Raw genomic sequence first — 20804 nt, forward strand, 5'->3', positions numbered from 1 at the left:
CAACAACAACAACAATAATAATGGTATTTCAAGTGTACTAAATTCTGCCAACGGTGTTGCTATGAATGCGTTATCAACGCTCCGCAGCAAGAGTGATCCTGGTTAACTGTCACCGCCACCGCTCCCTCAGTCAAAAGCTGCGGTCAACCAAGTGCAGGCACGGCTGTGCTCCGCTCGCTTCCACGCAGACATATTACGCGGCTACCACATTCTAAATGGAACCGGAAGCCAGGGTGTGTGTGTGTGTGTGTGTGTGTGTAACGTCCCAACTCTATGGTGTTACTCTAGCCTTTCAGTTTCTATGATTCTCCATTCCACGAAGGAGCAATGGTTGTGGGCGGGGTCTAGATCATGCCCCGCCTTTCCCACCAGCCCATTCTGGAGTCGAAAGTCTTATACTCCTCCTCCTCCCCCTCCTCCCTCCGCTAATTGATACTCCGTGTAAGGCGCCCGCCTTCGCGGCTTCTGAAAAACTCCCTGGCTCGGGTGCGTTTTTTGTGGCGAGTGTGAGAAGGGATGCCTTTATCCCCAATTTTTATCTCGGCGAATGGCGGTGGGTTATCTCTCATTTTGTTTCTCTAGAAGGAGAAGCAGCGGAGGAAGTTTTGAGTCGCCGGTTGAACTTGTGCGCCTCATCCCCCGCCCGCGCGAAGGATGAGCAGTGTGTGAGAGGACGAGAACCGCGAAGCCAGCCACGTCCCTGCGAATGAGCGAGAGGCAGCGGGCGGGCCGAAGAAAGTCCGGAGACTTTGGCCGGTAACTTCTAACCCAGCAAGTATCCCGCCCGCTCCCGAGCCGAAGGAGGAGGAGGAGAACGAGGGAAAGGACGAGCGGACTCCCTCCGCCTGGGGAGGATGAAGCAGCCGCCGCCTGCGCCGCGCGCCCGTCGGGCAGCCGCGGGAGAAGCCTGGAGGAGCCCCGGGCGGGCACCGCGCCGCTGAGGGGAGGAAGGGAGCGAACAGGGACCCAGCCCGGGACCCCCCGGCCGGACGACGTGCCTGCGCGCCCCACGGAGAGCGGTTTGTGTCGCTTCAACGCCCTCAACGGACACTTTCTCTCCCCCCCCCCGTTGCCCTGCTGACACGGGAGTTCCTTGCTCCGCGTGACAGAATTACACACACACACGGGTCAGTCAGCCAGCGTCTCTCCTCCCCACATCTTTTTTTCTTCTCTCTCTCTCCCCCCCCCCCATTTCACTCTCCGCCCCAAATTAGCAAGCCGCAGCGAAGCTTCCGTTTCTACGAGCGGAGTCCCAGCCACAACCCCTTTTCCCCTCCTCCCATTCCTTCTCCTAAAATTTCACCATCGGATTTAACACCCCCCCCTTCATCCCCGCCCTCCATATTTCTGGAATCCGTTGGCTCGCCTTCCCCGCTCCGTCCCTCCCTCTTCCCCATGGCTGAGCCACCCCCTCCCCTCCCAACACCTGGATTCGGCCATGCCTCCCCCCCCCACTGACCCTCTCGCCAGGTTTCCCGAGCCCTCCATGTGCTTAATCTGACCCCCCCCCCCCGGCGGCTCTCCCTTGGCGCGGATTCTGGAGGAGAATTTGGCCACCCGACTTCCAAACATTTTTTTCCTTCCAGAAACCACAAACACTCCCCTCTTTCTCTTTTCCAAAACATTTTCCTCCTTTGAACCTTGTGGCGTTATGAGGTCTTTTCTTGGATCCCGCTCCCAAGATCCCTGCTGGAAGAGAAGAAGCGGTGTGGCTACTGTTTTCATTCCTTGATCGTGCTGTAAAAAGTTTCTAAACCTTGGAAGGAGATGAAACTCTGGATGTTTTCTTCCCTGCTGGACCTCTCTGGGGATGCGGAATATGTATTGGAGGTGCTGAGATCTTCGTGAAACCTTTCAGTTCCTCAGATTTGCCCGTTGTCTGGAATTACTTTAAAAAAGCCACCACAACCTCTTCAGACCAATATTGTTGTAACAAGGGGGTTTGGCTGGACTTGGGGGAGGGGGGAAACCTTTTGTGAACTAAGACAACTGGATAACAAGAGTAATAGGATGACATCTCTTGTGGATCCCAGGATTAAACAAGCACTGCGGAAAAAGCCATCAGAAAGAACTCAAGAGGTATGTTATTCTGTAAACTTTTCACTTGGTATCTTTATGCCTAAATGTTGGAGCTGCTTCACATAAGCACTCTTTTGCTTCCATCTAGGACTGCTCACTGACTTTGGGATTGTATCATCACAGGTGACAAAGCACGCATGTTTGTTTTGCAGTGTGGGATACACTGGTAGAAATGCCTATTGGTTGTTCTTTCATGAATTGTGACATAACTATGGGTGAAATACATGTCTATATGTACATTCCTAAGAAGTGACAAACAACATATTTCTTTCACATGAATACAGTTCATGTAGGAAATAGTTTTGTGTTAAATCATTCCTTATACATACAAATGCAGTGACACACTTTGGGTAATTTTGCAAGATTTGTAGAAAGGAGAGTTGAATACCCTCCTTTTCACTTTAAAGTCCTTCTGTAGCCTTTTGTGAACTTTAAAGAGTAACAGTGCTTAAGACCATAATCTCTTAGTCTCAGGAACACAGTAATTTAGGCTGCATGATGTTGATGTGTCTCAGTAAAAGTTGAATGATACCTATTTTTCAAATATAGTTCTTCAAGATTAAAATGGGTATCTAGACACCTAGTTTAAATTCCTTTTTGTATCCCCATATAAATTGTTCACAAAGCATGTGTGTAGAAATTAGCAAATCTAATGTGTAGTTGTACACATGTCTGCTCAGAAGTGTCCCATTGAGTTTAATGGGAGTTATTCCTAGGGTAGCGGATATTGGGTTGCAGTGTAGTTATGCTTTAGCACTGATGTGGTAATTAAAACTCTTAACCTGTAACCAGTAATACTTGGTTTAATGTAAATTATGTAAGGCCATTGTTGTTAGGCTGTTGTATTTTATTCTCAGCCTGGGAATGTTTTTGTTAAAAGTTCTGAATGGAGTCTTTTGAATCATACTTGCTGTGATTATATGTGGTTGAGAGAGGGGGGCACTATGGGAAGATAACCATGCTACAGTTGGCTCTTTTTGAGACAGGGAAGCATCTGTTCTCTGTTGCTACTTCGGTTAGCAAAGAATCCTGGAACAAGAACCTTCTAGAAAATGTGTTGAAATAGGACATAGAAAATAGTCGTTGCCAGTAATCTTAATCAATCTCATGTGCATTTCTCACTATTTTGTCTTTCTATAATACTTTGACATTCAGATCTAATAAACTAGGCTTCACACTACTTCATTTTATGTTTCCTGAACTGGCTTTTTTGGAGACCATACTTGGAAGAATCATTGATTGTAGGGTAGACTGGTTGTTGTTTTTTAAATTGTTCTGGTTTTTAATTTTGTCCTTATCCCTGGTTTGCCATCCTTCAGTTGTATCCACTTCCTGATAAATGCACTTGGATCCCAGTGGATATTTAACTAATTGATGGGAAATGCTTCTTTCCCAATTCAGTTGAAGGATAGTCAGGGTTGAGAAGAATAATCTTTAATTTCTATCCAGTATGTGTATATGAGGTTCTGAGCATGTTTCTTTACTGTTTCTTGTTACTTTTAAAGGGATGAGATGGAAATTGAGCTAACCATATTTGGATAGTAGCAACAGATGCAACTGGATTCTTATTAATCCAGTACTTCTGATGCTAGTGTTGTTTAGTTTCTTGCTGAATATTTGAGCATTCAGCAGTCAAGTTACAGAGATTGCCATTCAATCCCCAACTTCTTTTTTTTTTAAAAAAAGAAAGTTTATAACCAAAACAGAAAACCCAAAGGCTGTATCTGTCTAAAATGGTGTTAGCTAACTGAAGAGACCTGCTAGAAATCAAAAAGCTTGCACTGTTCCATAAAAGATAAGCAAAAGATGTTTGCAGATATCTGGGGGGTGAATATGAACCTTGGGGTCACTAACTACTTTTGGGTAGTTTGTGAAACACATGCATTGTTAAATCAAAACTTAGATCACTAAAACTCTGTATTTAAGTAAGTGGTAACTTGAAGCTAGAAACAGTTCAGGTACTTAAGTGCTAAAAGGTAGTGGTGGTATAAAATGATAAATCTATATATTCTTCCGTTCACGTCTGTGTTGGAATAATTAAAGTAATTCCAATGCAAAGTGATAACTTCACATATGTAAACTTGTTGGTGATAATCAAAATTCAGGCTTGACCATTTTTCAGTCATTTCTTCCTCCTTGCTGATTGACCTGAAAGGAATTTCAGGCTTGGTTTTATGTAGGTTGATAACAAGAACTGTTGTATTTGCTGCTTTTAGACAAATAAAACCAATGGTGTACTGCCAAATGTAGTCAAAAGATTTAATAAATAAAAGTTCCTTCAGCATCTTCTGTTCAAGTTTCCTTATTCAATATCTCCCTCAACTAGGCAATAAGCTACCACATACCTGTGAAAATGAAAATATGCTACATATATAGTAGTGACTCTTCTCTTATAGAGCTTTCCTTTTGTGAATATAGAAGTACACCAGTGGGGTGAGTATCAAAATAGTGAATATCTAAATAGAGCCTAACATCTGACAGAGAGAAATACTTGGTCTCTTATCTCTTCCAAAATGGTGCCATCCAGATGTTGTGGACTATAATTTGGTCCCAGCCAGTAGACAGAGATGATGGGATTGTAGTCGAACAATATCTGGAGGACACAATATTGACTCATGCTGGTTTAGGGGAACAAGCCAGGATTGTAAACCATGACTTGAAGTTGGCTTGCTCTATTATTGTGTTATATATACATATATATATGTGTGTATGTATGTGTGTGTAAATACAGCATGGTTTAGGTCAGGCATACCCAAACTTGGCCCTCCAGCTGTTTGGGACTGCAATTCCCAACATCGCTGACCACTGATCCTGTTAGCTAGGGATGATGGGAGTTGTAGTCCCAAAACAGCTGGAGGGCCGAGTTTGGGGATGCCTGGTTTAGGGTGTTTATAGTTTCTCCAGGTCCAGTCATAATAATTAACTTTCTTAAAATAGAAGCAAAAGTTTTCTATCTCATATTGCAGCAACAATTAAACAAGCTTTGAAAAGAAAGTGGAAGCAAAATCTTCTGAACTCCTCCTAGTTGAATGGGAAGGGTCTGGGGAATGTGTGAGCCCAAAGCTCACTGCAACTCCTCCTAGCTTGTTTGTGTTGCACTTGGTTTAGTGTGATGTGGAAATGATTTAGTGTTGGATGAATGAGCTTCTGGCTCATGGATTATGGTATTTCCTTTTTTCTCTCTGTTATGACTGCAGTGATGCAATGGGCAGCTTTTACTTCCATTTTAAACTTCTTGCAGTTACTTGTTACATCTAAACCCCAACAAGCCATAGTTGGTCTTAACCATGGCTTATTCAAACAAGCCAACTTTAAACTGTGTCCTATGATTCTGGTTGTTTCTGTAAACCATAGTTAAATATTAGCCACAGATACAGCAATAAACCACAGTTAATTGAAGACTGCAGCTACACTGAGGGAAGAGAAGGAAAACATACGTATTTAATGTTATGCAAAGGCCCATAAGCTTTTATTATATGGGCTACATATGAGTGGCTTAGTTCCAAATAAACACATAGGCAGTTTTCTACTCCTAAGAAGGTTTGGGCTTGTGTTTCTCAAATAGAAGTCCTCATGGAAAACCTCTTTTGAAACTGATGAAAAAAAGGAAATGGGAGTCTGCCATTCAAATAAAAAAAGGAAGATTCTTTGGGGTGTGCTCAGTTCCTTAGTTTGAAGTTTGGTCTTTGAATCTTGGCCAGTACACAGACCTTAGAGCTATCATGCAAAACGGAAGCAAATCATTTCTTTATTTTCTTTAGAAAATAAGCATTCTTACAGTAAGCATTCTTAGCAATAAAATTGGATATTTAGTTAAAACTATGACCTCTTTGATGATATATTGTAATTCTGTGTATAGTTTGCCTGGAGTAAGAGAACTGAATTGGTAGTGCATGCTTCTGAGGTCAAACTAACATTAATATTTGAAAGATGGTTAGCTGGCTTTCAACAGTTACATTTAACAAGATGGGTATGGCACTGCGCTTTGACATGTAACAAGCCTTTCTCCCAACTTTGAAGCTGTAAAGGTGGGTAAGGGTTGTCTTGACAGCTTTGTTGTGATCTGTGTCCCTTCACCAGCTCTGAGGTTGGGTGGAAGAGTGTGTTGATTTGGCAGCTATTTGGTCACTGGCCTGGCCCAGCATGGCTCTTCTCATGTTTCTCTTATGATTGGAGTTGGAGTCCAGCAACTTTGGGAGGACACTATGTGAGCTACCTCTGCCCTTCAGCATTATGTGGTTGATAGGTGGGAAACTGGCACATTAAAAAACAAACAAGCCAGATAAATAGGTAGATACCTTGGCAAGTTTTACCACTGTTTTAACTTCAAATAATAACAGATTGTGTATTAATAGGAATAATATCTGTGACATTTCAGTTATCCCTTTTGTAATTATGTAGTTAGGAATTTTATTTGTAATAACTGTCATAAAATCTATTGGGTAAATTAAACACATTCATGCATAGGTCTCTACCCAAATTAAGGTGATAATTATCAGTGATAGATGCATTACTAGTAGAAGCACTGCTGTTGGTATAAGTTAACCTTGCTTTAACCTATTAAAATAGAAACTATTATGATTGTTTAGTCTACTTTAGGGTTTAATGTGTGATACTAAAATTCATCTAGGTGTTACATATTATTATTTTTTCTTCAGGAGTAAGTTCTTGTTTTTCTGGTAGAGTTCCAATTCTTAACTGTGCAATATGCAAAACATATATGCTAACATGTTGGCTCATGTTTAAAGAGATGGAAAACTTCATGAATGTGTGTGAAATTACCGCAAGAGTGATATTTATCTGTAAAATATCATTGTAGCATTTTTGGGGGGATGGGGGTAATAGTAGATAAGTTCTTAAACTAATGAAGGCCTATATGTCCCTATACTGAAGTGCTTTGAAGTGCCTACCTTGTAATCTCGGCAAATTTTTGGGCTACTTAAGACAATGTTTTATTGCTTGAGGCCAATTTTGTAGAAAATCTTTTGAAATATTTTTATTCATAAAGTACACTGGCAGCATGGAAAGCAGGGCCTGAAATTACCTGCAACTTCACTGTATTTCACTAAAATATGAAAACAGGTCTAATGGCAGGTAACATTGGGGCTATTTTTGGCTCAGTTTTATTCAAATAATACACAGTTTAATATAATGATTGATAACATATTTTTTACAATACAAATATATTAACAGTATTCAAAATGCTGTAGGAGATTTATTTATTCTGTGAGGGCAGAGGATCAGGTTGTGATCCTCTACAAGCTTACCCTGGAGTTAGTCCTATTAAACTTAATATGGCTTATATCTGTGGATGAATAGACTTGTGCTGTAAGAGACATGGACAGCAATCCTAACTATGCTTATTAGGGAGTGAGTTCTGTATACCTCAGAGTAAATATGGCTAGTATTGCACTGTTAGATTCCCCTGTCTGCAGGGTACACCAAATGTAGATGTAGAGGAGAGGCTCTTTCATCACTGTTGGCATTGATAATGCTGATCATATAATACTAACTGTGAGGAAGAACTAGAATCTAGACCCCCTCCGTACACACAATCTGCATTTTACACTTTTTCATTAATTTGTATTACAGTAGAGTGCCTTCTACCCTTGTTGACAAGATATGTGCTACTACTTGAGCATGGTGAAGTTGTAAAAGTAGTACTTAATTTGGCACTGGGACTGATTGAATGAAAATTAACAAAAAATGCATGCACATTTACAATTAACTTTGGTGTATTATGACTAATGTTTATTAAGAAGGTGTCCAGAAAAAAATAGAATGTTAAGAAGTATTTATTGATCATCCTTATTTTCCTTCGCAACAGAAAAGCATCAGTGGGTATTCGCTTCTTCAATTTTGTAGTGATTAGTTCCGAGGTTTGGATTTTCTGATACAGAACTCTGGAAAAGTAATGGGATGCATTTCTCTTTATTTACAACAAACCAAATTGAAAACAAACACGGGGCTGTATTCAGCTAAACAGTTGTGCCAGCAGGAGCCAGTGCAACAAATCCTGCTAGTGCAATGAGGCTTCCTCCTGTGTGTTCCCCACACTTCCCAATTCAGATCTGAGGGGTTGGGACAGCCCCCCCCCAAATAACACGCAGGGGGAGGAGAGGGGAGATGGAGAGGACTATCCGAATAGTGCAACACTGAATTCTTCCCACTGTTTGCTACTTTTTTCTAAAATAATGCAATTTTATTTTACTATTTCAAATAATACTGTATACAGTAGATGATAATGGGAAACATAAATACATGTCAGCTAGGCTTTCTCTTTTAGTTGCACACTGTCTTTGAAATTACTTTTCTGTTGCAAAAAAGCAGAGTTACAGCTTTTCTGATTTTTTGGAAATTATTTTGTCGCATCCTGTTAAAATACCTTTTTGGTGGATTATTGCATGGTTCTTTCTTTTGAAGGACTAATCCCTCTTTCTGCCATTATTTAAAATCATGGAAGACTACTAACAAAGTTGCTCTGGTTGCAACTGTTGTTTTCTGTTTATGCCATTATTATGAATTCTCCTTTAATATACAAAGTGTACCACGCACCCAGATTCCCTAGTGATGAACACTGTAAAAAAGGCTGTAATAAAATTCTTGCTGACAGCATAACAAAAGGCCTGTTGTGCTGTTGCACAGCTGAGCCAAACAGAGGAAAACATCTGCTTCTTGTTTCCAGAAATAACTGGTATTTTGAAATAGAGGGTTTTTTTTTCATGGGTCCAATAACTTCCATGCTTAAATCTTTTAGGTGCACTAAGGAGTTAGTCTTAGCTAATTGTTTCCCTCCATGACCTATATTAATTAAGCAACTTTTATAATTTACTTTTAAAATAAATCATCTGTTATTTCCAGAAAAACCTATCTCCCCAAATAGTTTTGAGCATTTACAAATGTGTGATTAAAAATCAACGTGAAAATGTGTTCAGTTGAATTTTGGCTTCCTTTAATATAAAGGTTTTTTTCTTCTCAATTGTGAGGTAGGGATGATGGTATATTTTATCACTTGCATCCTGTTTTGTTTGTGACAAATCCTGTGTTAGGGCTTCCTGTTCTAGAGGTCATAAAAGTCAGCTGGCAAATTTGAGCCAGTGAGTCAGGATGTCCTGAATTATAGGGCACATCCCTTGGAAGACTTTCCTTTGCATAACTGTATGACGGATGTTTTGGGTTCTATATGTATTTGTACATTTCAGTAGCTATCGTGAACCTATTTTCTATATGGAATATGTGCTTATAATGGAGCTTTGCTATCCTTCATCCCATATGTCATGAAAAAGAAAGCTTTAAAATTAAAGATGCTTTAATGATTACACTTCCCTGTGTTATGAAGGTAATAGTCTTGATGGAGCTATTTGATACCTGTCTACATAGTTAAAGCAATCTTTAGGATGCATCATTGCTCAGTAGGTTAGCCAATGACTAATGGGGAGTGAGGTGTTGACCAGTTATAGCATAGCTTAGTGACAAACATTGTCATCGTATTATGACAATAAAAGGTAAAGGTAAAGGTACCCCTGCCCGTACGGGCCAGTCTTGACAGACTCTGGGGTTGTGCGCCCATCTCACTCAAGAGGCCGGGGGCCAGCGCTGTCCGGAGACACTTCCGGGTCACGTGGCCAGCGGGACAAAGCTGCATCTGGCAAGCCAGCGCAGCACATGGAACGCCGTTTACCTTCCCGTTGGTAAGCGGTCCCTATTTATCTACTTGCACCCGTGGGTGCTTTAGAACTGCTAGGTTGGCAGGCGCTGGGACCGAGCGACGGGAGCGCACCCCGCCGCGGGGATTCGAACCGCCAACCTTTCGATCGGCAAGTCCTAGGCGCTGAGGCTTTTACCCACAGCGCCACCCGCGTCCCCCATTATGACAATGTGATTGTTAAAGTAAGAGAAGCTTTGCTTCTGCCTATAATACTGTATATTGAATAACTGACTCAAAGGCACTGTATACTTCCCAGAGAAACAGGGACTTCATAACAAGTAGAACTGATTCTCACCCCACCCCGTACTGAAATAATTAGACTGTGGGCTGGTAGTTGTCTATAAGCACATAGTTTTGTGCTTAGTGTGGTGGGAACTGTCAGATGGTCCACTTCTGAAATTCTCAGCTTTTGGTTTAAAAGAAATATAACTTTGGTTTTGAAAGCACATTTTAGTCCTCATTATTGTGTTCAATTGTGTCTCCAATTTGGTAGTATTTACATAAGGGTTTGGTATTCAAGGCTGAAATTTGTTGACTTCTATTTATCCCTTCATTTGTGAAGAGTGCCCTGCTACATTATTGTAATAAATAAAAGCCATCATGTATAGATTTTTGGTCACTCTCTCTTTTGTGGGCAGATAGCTTTGAGTATACTATGTGTATGCTCACCCATGCCAACTGAGGGTGACTTCTTAGGATCAGAAGGAGGGGTTTCCTGGTGGCTCATTTTCTGCACATCACAGCATAGGACTGGACTTAGGCCTCCTTCTGACATTACTTTTGTGAGAGAACAGCAAAAGCTCTTTCAATTCAAAAGTAATTAGCAGGGTTTTCTTAGCTGTGGCAGTGGTACTGTAGAACGTTTACCCAAGCTGGTAGTCATTTATTCTGATAGCCCTGTGGGGATTGACGGTGTAATATGATTTTAGTTTTGTGATTGATTTTTTAAAAAATAATTTAGAATTCTAACGTTTACGATTTTACATTTATTTATTTTTACTAACTGTACTTGAATGAGCGCTTATTATCCATATCTGTAGGAAAGAGAGATAAAGATTAAATGTAGAAGATGTTGAACACTGCATTTGCCTTCTTACAGCACAGTTAAAAAAATACTTTAATTCCATATTTCTTAATATCCCACTGTCTTTTTCTCAGGCAATTTATTAAATTAGGTATCTCTTGCTATGAGGCTGATAGGTAGGGTAGGTTTGTAGTTCAGAGTCTTTAACTGGAAAAAGTAACTTGTGTTCCAGTCCAAACCTGATTAGTGGGAATTGAGTATCTTTAGAGAAGCTTTTAGAATTATCCATCAGGATTTTTTTTTAAGGATGTAAGGGATGAAAATAAAATCATTTTTCTTACTCTTTTATGGAAGGTTTTGTGAATCTGTGCTATAAACAAAATAGCTGTTTTCAAATATCTGTTGGTGAAGGTTAGGTGGTTTTTAATAAACAATATTCCACTTTTATATGTAGGGAACACAACACAGTACTACAACTGATAATTGGAGCTGGGCTCATTTTACGTATACATCCTTGTACCTAAAAACTAGTCACTTTTTGCAAGAACCAGCTTGTTAGGCTGGTTAGACCCATCAGCACTTCTGAAAAAGTCATGAGAGAGTTCTTATTACAGTGAAACAGCATTACCAGTTTAGAAAAAGAAATAATAGATTTTGGTGGTCTGTAGAAAATCACATATAAACTGGGATAGATTTTAGTCCTTTTATGAGGGAATCTGCCAGTTCTGTGCTAACCAGCTGCCTAAATCTAAGGTGGTACTGGGGAAACACTTGTGAGCTGCCCTGTCAAAGCTGTTTTGTCCTTAAAGTGAAAGTAGTAGTAGGCTGTTGAGAATGAAAATAGTTTAGGGCATCGGTAGGCAAACTAAGGCCCGGGGGCCGGATCTGGCCCAATCACCTTCTAAATCCAGCCTGCTGATGGTCCATGAATCAGTGTGTTTTTATATGAGTAGAATGTGTTCTTTTATTTAAAATGCCTCTCTGGGTTATTTGTGGGGCATAGGAATTCGTTCATTTTTCTTCACAAGGTTTGAGGGACAGTGGACCGGCCCCCTGCTGAAAAAGTTTGGTGAACCCTGGTTTAGGGTTTAATTCTACGGAACAGACTGGATTAATACCAGAATCTCAGCCAGAAAGTATACATGTGCCTCTCATCATAGGTTTCAGTTTAAAATTCTCTGGATAGGGTTCTGAACAAAATGCTTTCTTCCAATTAAGGTGATCAATTTAAAGCACTAAATCTGCTTAAGACATGCAAAATACTTGGAACTTCTGTAGTACATAACACATAATTAGTAAACGATTTAGCTTGTCTCAGACCTTTTCGGAAATCAAGAACAGGTTGTATGAAAAAACTGCCACCAGTGCCCCACTTTAAACATTTGTTGCCAAGTGGTTCTTCTGTTTGTTCTCAATGTTTGCATTGTAAAGATATTGTTTTTTATTGTTGTTACTATGGTTTGGTTAGATACCATAATTTTTGGTCCAAAGGTCCCAAAGAGATTCAGACCTCTTGTAGATTGCCATGTCAACATGACAAACTACACACACGTTACAAAAGTCATGAAGAAAATGTCACATTTGGTAATGGCCCGAACTCATATTGGGAAATTGGAGGCATTATGTTATGCCAAATTGATTAAAACAGAATTGGTAATAGGATGGATGGGCGAGGCCCACCAAGAGGTATTACTGTGACAACCGGTGAGACTGATTACTCTGCCGTGGCACCCTGCCTAAGGAACACCCCCCCCCCGAGATATATGAATGACATTGACTCAGAGTTTGGCATCAGTTGAAAACTCTCTTAGTCCAGCAGCCTTTTATTGGGACTTAATCACAGTAGTGTTTTTTTTTAATAAAAACATTACTGATGTGGCTTTTACCTGCATCCTGCATCCTGACTCCAAAAGATGGATGCAACTGCAGTAGATAAGGCCTAGTGCAATCCCAAGCTTATTGCTTAAAGGAAGCAAGTTTTCAGCATGTCTTTAGGTTTCTGTTTCTTGTTATCAACTACTGGGTTTTTTAAAAGCAAAATTAAAGCAGAATTTTGTGCCTGTTTTATATTCCTTAATAAATTGCTTGTCTAAATCTGATTTCTAAGTGAAAAACATTTTGCAGGTTTCTCTGGATGACTTTAATCATGTAATCAATGAATATTAAATATTTTGTACAACCAAGGGGCTTACTAGGAGCCCTTTGCAACTATGCAGAACTTGTGGTAGTACAAGAAGAGCAGTTTGCTTTCTTAGAGTAGTTATGACCAGGGTCCTGAAGTGCTGAAGTAAACTTATTTTCATAGCCTTCAATGTGTTTACTACATTTCCAGCAAAAAAAAATATTAAGAACTATTTTTAGAAGTGGGCCTCAGCAGGAAGTAAAGGAAATCAGATAGGTTCCAGCCTCTGCAAATTAAGCAAAGGGGAAGTAAACACTTAAAAACATTATATTCTTTCTGATTTTCCATACAGTCCAAAAATATTTTTTGCCTCTAAATCGTGTTGAATTGCTTTGGAACGTACATGCTCTTTTATCTAGTTGAAATGATACGTCAGCATCATTTAGATTGCTAATAGATTAGAGCCACACACCCCACCTTCTATAACCAGAAATTCCCTCTTCCTCCACCTGAGGACTGTAGTGCTGGCATCCTCCCAGTCTTGCTGATGCCAGTGTGCTAGTAAACATTGGAAACAGATGTCCTTCCACTTTTAACACCTGCAAATGGTCTTGGCAAGCAGCCTCTCCCTTCCAATCCTCTTCCTCTGGTTTACCTTTAGTTGAAGGTTTCCCACAGCTGCCTGGCTTGAGTGGAAGTTACCTCCAAAATGGGTTGAATGCCCTTTTGGAATCTTGTTTCCTTTCATTGTTTGTAGCCTAAGAGTATTTTGATAAAGGTTCCTTTTGGATATAACCTGGGTATATAGCATCTTCAAATTTTCTGAAGGACAGACTGGGTAAGTTATGTCCATTTTCGAGAATCACACTAGTTCTTCTGAGCCCAAAGGTCTATAATGACCAGGGACAATCAAAGCAGGGTCTTTAAGCCATATCAACCCTCCCAAGGCTTTTATTCTCGAAAAACCTTATCCTGGGCTTCTGTTCTTAAAAAATTATGCTAGGTAAATTCCCACACAGCACCATAGGCTGAAGGCCATGGACAAAACCTAGGGCTGGATATGCCCTATATTTTACACCTGGTATATAGTAGCAACAGCATGTAATTATACTGTACAGTATCTGTAAAACCTGCTAGTGGGAGATGCCAAAGGCTATACAGTACCGTGTTTCTGTAGGCATGTTTAGGATTAAATACTGTAAGATCTTAACAATTACTATTTTACAGTATATTTAAATGTTCAGTAGTTTGCTGAGAAGTTTTCTGTCATTAAGTTTTAGCTAAGACTCAAATCATCCTGTCAGAATAAGGGCTGCAATTAGTGAAAAGAGAGAGAATCTTCTCTTTGTGACGATTCAGATGCAGTATCAATTCATGGTGTGCAGTGTACGTGAACAAGTAGTGAGAAACATCTGATCTTTCCCTCTACCCTCCATTCCATATGATCTCGGTTGAGAAAAGACAACATTTTGTCATTTTGTCAAACCATGGTTTGCATACAACTGGAACAATTGCAAATGATAGAAGTAAATACTCAAAGGACTGCTTGGCGTTCTTCAGGAAGAAGCTGGGCAGTCGGTTTTTGTGGATATGCTAGCTCTGGATTTCCTGCATTGGAAGTGTCATTGCTTCCTCAGTCTTCATGCTTCTGTGAAAGGGGAGGAATTGTGGATGAAAGAAATGAGGAAGCATTTTAGCCTGAGGTTCCTCACTTGTTATATATGCATATATGTTTATGTATAATATGTGTGAATGCATTTTTATTGTGTACTACAATGTGCTTTCGTATGTTAAAACTAGTCATAGAAGTTGGCACTTACATATAGCTGAGATCCAAATGTGGAGATGCTCAGCAATTTGGAGGCTTTTGATTAATATTTATGTAAGAATCCATGTGTTGAATTTGTGTATAGTGAATTAACTAATTTATTCATTTTACCTTTTTGACTTTTCCCCTTCCCCCTGATCTCTTGGCTCAGGCAAAGTTCAGCATCCCTCATTAGTACACAAGAAAGATGAGTTTAACAAGCTCCAGTGTGGAGCCTTAATTCTTTTAAAATTCAGCAGACCATATTTGATTTCAGAGTGGGATATCTCATAACCCTTACAGAGCAATATAGAAGATTTGTCACCTATGAACTTTGAAACTGAAAACACAGCACATAACTGGGTAAGGTGGAAGGAGCTGTTGGAGCTTATCTTTACAAGATAAGAATGGGATGCATTATTACTATTAATAAAGTGTTATCAATGTTCATGATAAAAGTTTATCAATGTATCTGGCAAAAAATCAGGAGTATAGGCAGGGCATGGAATCTAGTGGCAAGTGTGCCTCCTGAAGCTGAATCCCAAGAAGATGGAAGTTCTGTGGGTTGGTGGTTCTAGGGTGTGAGAATTAAGCAGATGCCGTGTTGTGGATGGGGTTATACTTCCATTGAAAGAGCAGGTTCCTAAAATATATTATTGCAGAGGAAAACATCCCAGGCAATAAACTAGGAAGTACAGAATCCTCCTGCGATAAATCTCAAAAGAAATAAAGGAAAAACTCAATCTGCAGGACTGTGTAATACCATAAAGACTTCTAGTTATCTAGAACATATGAGATATCTCAAGAACTAATAGAAATGCTTGCTGCTAACTGTCAAAAATGTGGATATGATGCAACAAAGAGATAAGGATGCAGTTGAGAATTTTGCCACACAGACTGTACTAAAATATTCTGGAGGCTTGCAGATGTACACCGTAGCATGCAAAGGGAGAGCTGTGTCAGACGCCAGCAGTAGGAAAAATATGCATGAATTGCCACAAAGTAAATCAATTTTCATGAGCTTGCTGTCTAAATTGACAAAGGAGCAGAGGAAGTACAGTGAACATATGCAAGACAACAACAACAAAAAAGATTTCACAATAATGATACAAGAATGTTCTCAGCCTTCAATTCATGGGAAAGAATGGGGGCCTGTGTTACATAGGGACTTAAGGAAACACCAATAAAATTCATGATTGACATTGAAGCACAACTGCATCCATGAGAGAGAATACAGGAGTTACAGCTTAGGGCACAAACTGATATGTGAATCTACAAAAACTAGTACAGTAGAATGAAAGTGGGGGTGGGGATAGCACCCTTTTTGGAGTGCAGTGTTTAGTGCTGATAACAATGAAAAATGGCAAAATCCAGTTTTTAACATGGTAAAGTTCCAACAGTCACTAAACCTAATAATAACCACAATGACTGTACAATCTACAGGAACTCAAAAGGGAATCTTCAGCTAACTTGAGGGCATGGGATGTACACCAGGATGCTACAGGGTCAAGCTAGTTGCAAATGCTGTGCTCGTTGTGAATGTCACATACAACTGGTACCAAGCCAAAAGTCAGTATGAGCTTCTGTGTATGGAGATGGTTGAAGAATCTTCAGAATGAGTTTGTTTTGTGGTTGCAGTAGACCCTGCACCCTGCAGTACAAAATAGAAATCTTGAGATTCGAACAAATAATGCAAAAACAAACCTGCCTGTACTGCTCAATGGGTCGGATTCAGAGCTTGCTCTTGCTGGCAGTAGCATTCCTTTAGTGAAGTTCCAGTTAGCATGCCCCATTGACAGAAAGGTGGCAGGGGAGGTGATTTTATGCCAACTTTCCTATGCCTCTCAAACACCTGGAGGAGGGTGTTATAAGAAACTGCAGTGGAGGAGGGAAGACAAAACAGGATTCTTCTGCTGGATTATAAGGGGTCCTTCTGTTCATGTAAGGCAGAGTCTGGATCCAGTCCTATGCCAGTGGAAGCTTCAAAAGAAGTTGAAAGCTGTGTTGTAGAGAATGAGCTTTGTCCCTTCCATCTTTTCTTGCCTTCTAACACATTTCCCCCATTTCCCCCTCTGGCTCTTAATCCTTGTACTGAGAGCAGAACTAAGTATGGTTAGCCTGGATATGGTTGCCGTAATAAAGTACCTCAGAGCTACCCTCAGCAGCTTGAATCACTTAATTTTCTTTTCATTGTTTTACTTTTTTTTCCAGTATGGCTTTGAGATTAATGGGTGGTTCATGCAATATTCCCTCCTTCAGTATCATGTGACAGTTCCTGCACTGCTGTGGAAAAAAACACAAAACGTAAAAACGGCAATTTATTATTTTGTTTTGTTTGCAATAGTTTGTAAAGGAGTTCAGGGTGTTGTATATAGCATTATCTCAAACCCCATGAGGATTGTTAGACTGAGACAAAAAAATAGTGGTATGGTTCATACAAAGCGGGCCACAAAAGTACTATGATACAGAACTCATGGGCCGCACATTACCTTGTGTGTGTGGGTGGGGGGAAGCAAGGCCAAAATGTAATGCTCCCTTAGCCCTTGCTTCCTACCCAAAGCTGGCTAAGAAAGGGTTCAAGAGCCTCCCCCATTTCCTTTTCAAAGCTAGGAAAGTACTAACTAGGCTTTGGGAAGGAGGCAGAAGGACTCTAGGATTCTGTCAAAGCCCTCATGCCTCCTTCCCATAGCACTGGGCTTTGGAAAGGCGGCTGGGAAGGATGTCAAATGTTGAGGGCTGCCAAAAAAGGCATTGTGGGCTGCTTGTGGCTTTCAGGCCATGTGTTGGACCACCCTGGTTTAGACATTTACTGTATGACTGTGTTCTTTGCGACAATTGTATGTATGACCTGAATGGAACCTGGCAGAAAAGCCTTCAGTGATACTTACTCCAAAGTATGCATGCATAGGATTGCAGTCTCAACAAGACTTGCCCAAGACACAGAAAGCTTCATGGCCAGAGCGGCCATTTGAACAGATGTAATTTCCTGTGATCCACAGTGGTGGACTGGTAGGACTGAATGGTGACCAGCATGGATGGGGAGAAGGATTTATCAAAGGGGGGAAATCTGTACTGTATATTGTATGTGTTGATGCTCCTTTTTCAGTGGTTTTTATCCAACTCTCTCACAGTTCTTATTCCCAAGCATAACTGATTGACACCATTCTATTATGTTTAATGGAGGCATTCCCTTAAAAAGTGCTCTTTAAGGGTTTCATTTTGTCAAGTGTCAATGTTGAATGAAGTTGCTTGGTCTTCCCACTAGGTGGCTCACACAAGCTACAATTCATCTTGTACTTCAAATGTATAGAATTGTCATATTTTAGAACTAGTTTTTAAAACAATCTGAGAAATTATGGGCAACAGTCATCAGATCCTAAAGTGATGTAGAACAATACTGTGGTAATAAGCAGATGCTGCTTAAATAGCACAAAATTTAAAATTTGTTTGAAGCAGTACATTAATGTCTAATAAACTTGTGTATGGAGTACGAACAGCAGTTGCTGACCATGGCTTGTTAAGGAGAAGCAAGCTATGATCCAGGTTCAGATGTAATGCCAAGCAAAGCTTCGTGGCTTATTTATTGCTTCTGCTTGCAGTGATTAGAAGCAAAAAGCGACTGACTGGGCAGAGTGCCTGAGTCATCTGTTCATTCATTGGAAGCAACTAACTAACGATGACTTAGCATGATCTATAAACTAGAGCAGAGGTTTGATTCAAAGCATAGCTCAGTTTCTTAGCTGCTTTGCAACATCAACTCTTGTAGCATAACTATTTGCAGTACAGTTCCAGTGCATAAAATTTGGTGCCCTGGAATAGGGAACACTTTTTTGGGCTGATCCTAAACATGTTTAACTAGAATAGAATTCTTCTGAAACCAGTGATACTTGTTTGTATGTATATGAATTTGTTTTAGGTATACTATGCATTAACTAGGAAAGATGTTAGGAAATAACAGGTGTTAGGCGATCCCTCCCGCTTAGGCCTGGGTGGAAGTGCCTGCTGCTGAGCCACTGCCACCTGATTGGCTGAGCCTAGGCAGGTCAGTGTGTGACTGATTCTTCCTTCTCAAACTCTGGTCTTTCTTCTCTTTGTGCCCCATCCTATTCAGGCTTCCTTCTCTCAGTAGCAGGGGTGGGAGGGTGCTGAAGACTTTATTCCCTACCCCACCATAACCAAGTAAAGGAAGCCTGTGGGTTTGTCTGTGCCTCCCCTCCTCACCACTGGCACTGAGAGAAGGAAGCCCGTTCTCTTAGTGATGTCTAGGGGCATGAAGTGGGGCAAGACTTCTGGGTGGTGATGGCGCAGATGATGGTGAAGGGGAGAAAGCATTTCTGTCCTGCCCATACCTGTGGCAGCAGCAACAGGGGAAGTGTGGAGATGAAGAGGGTTATCTCAAGCCACGGGGCAGGGAGGTTGGGTGAGATCTGCCATCATGCTTTTCTCCTCTCTTCCATGCTGCACCCCTGCTTGCCACCCCCAATCTGCTGCTCAGGGCATGCGCCCTGTTAGATGCAGGGCTGCAGCAGACTGCAGAAGAGGAATGTGAGGTGAGGAGGGAAGGTTGAGCAAGAGGAAAAGGGCAGAGAGCATAGGGAGAGGAGACTAGATTTTAACCACAGCATGGGCCTGGGAGCTTGCAGAGACAGATTTTTCAGTTCTTAAGATGAGAAAGCTCTATAACAGGGGTCAGAACCTTTTTCAGCCATGGGCCGGTCTACCATCCCTCAGACCTTGGGGGGGGGGGCAGACTATATTTTGAAAGAAAAAAATGAACAAATTCCTTTGCCCCACAAATAACCCAGAGATGCATTTTAAATAAAAGCACACATTGTACTCATGTCAAAACACCAGGCAGGCCCCACAAATAACCCAGAGATGCATTTTAAAGAAAAGGACACATTCTACTCTTGTAAAAACACGCTGATTCCCGGACCGTCCGCGGGCTGGATTGAGAAGGCAATTGGGCCGCATCCGGCCTCTGGGCCTTAGGTTGTCTACCCCTGCTCTATAAGCTGTGTTTTGGGGTGAGGGAAATAATGCAATATGGATATAGGTAATGAGAAAAAAGTGTTGAAAGGAAGTGGGACCCACTGAGTGGTTTGAAAAGATGAGAAAAGTAGTAGATGCAGTGAAAGGAATACAAAGCGAAAGTTAGACTGGGTCCAAACTGCACACAGGACTTGTTGAGACAGTTAAGTCAGTGCATTGTTGGCAGGAGGAAGTGGCCAGGCAGTCTGGGGTTTCTGTATCTACAAAGCAGACAGTTCCAGGATTTTTGCAAGTTGTGGCTTCTGCTGTCACTGCAGTGTTGCTTCCTGGCAACACTAAGAGGATTGTGGTAGAATGAATTTCACTCTCAAATTTTGAATTAAGCATCCAGTACTTTGTCTGAGAAATTCTAGGATGGAAGATGTAACTAAGAAAAATGTCATTTAGAACATCAGGTCCCAAATGAAAAAATAAATAATTTTTTTTGCATATTTATAGATTGTGAGCTTGTGGCACTTGACAGTGGCACTGCTATGGGGGAAAAATGTTTCTGTTTACTGAAGTCAAATTTTATACCACATTTTCCACAAAAAGCATCCACAAAAAGTGAATAATCATCAATATTTTGAAAGACAAAACCAACAGATTGTCGGTCCATCAGACAGAGACAGTTTGGTAAATTATAATCAGAAATTTATACCAGGTAAATTAGAATTTAAACAGCTAAATGAAATACTTGTTAGAATGAAAAAGCATTGAGGAGTCCACAAAAATGTAATACGGAGTAATACGGAGGGCAGGCAGATCTATCGGGACAGTGAATTCAACAAACTGGGCCAATCTTAAAAGACAGACACATCGTATGGCAGGAGACAGTCCTTGGGTATCCTGGCCCTAAATTGCTGTCTGTCTTTTGGAGCTGGCCATATAAATTTTCATAGTTTCTATGACAGGGCATGGATGCTTACAATTTTGCTAGATTTGAAGTCCCAGGTTCCCATTAAAAGTGTGACAAATTATCTTCATGCACTAGTTGCAGAGAAGACTTGCTAATTGCAGTATATTTAAAAAC

General features: G+C 40.7%; 1 protein-coding gene across 6 annotated transcripts in view; it reads left to right on the forward strand.

Moving 5' to 3' along the window:
- Positions 1 to 445: 445 nt before the first annotated feature.
- RAPGEF6 (Rap guanine nucleotide exchange factor 6) overlaps positions 446 to 20804 on the forward strand; it is a 139988-nt gene continuing 119629 nt past the window's right edge. For 4 of the 6 annotated variants that reach the window (XM_077924517.1, XM_077924519.1, XM_077924518.1 and 1 more), the window contains exon 1: positions 447 to 2079. In XM_077924517.1, coding sequence (XP_077780643.1) covers positions 2011 to 2079 — 69 coding nt within the window. In that variant the 5' untranslated portion in view covers positions 447 to 2010. Of the gene's footprint in view, positions 2080 to 20804 lie in introns of all 6 variants that reach the window. The other 2 variants (XM_077924521.1, XM_077924520.1) reach the window with 2 other exon arrangements.

Source organism: Podarcis muralis, chromosome 2 (genome assembly GCF_964188315.1).
Source record: "Podarcis muralis chromosome 2, rPodMur119.hap1.1, whole genome shotgun sequence".
Lineage (NCBI taxonomy): Eukaryota > Metazoa > Chordata > Lepidosauria > Squamata > Lacertidae > Podarcis > Podarcis muralis.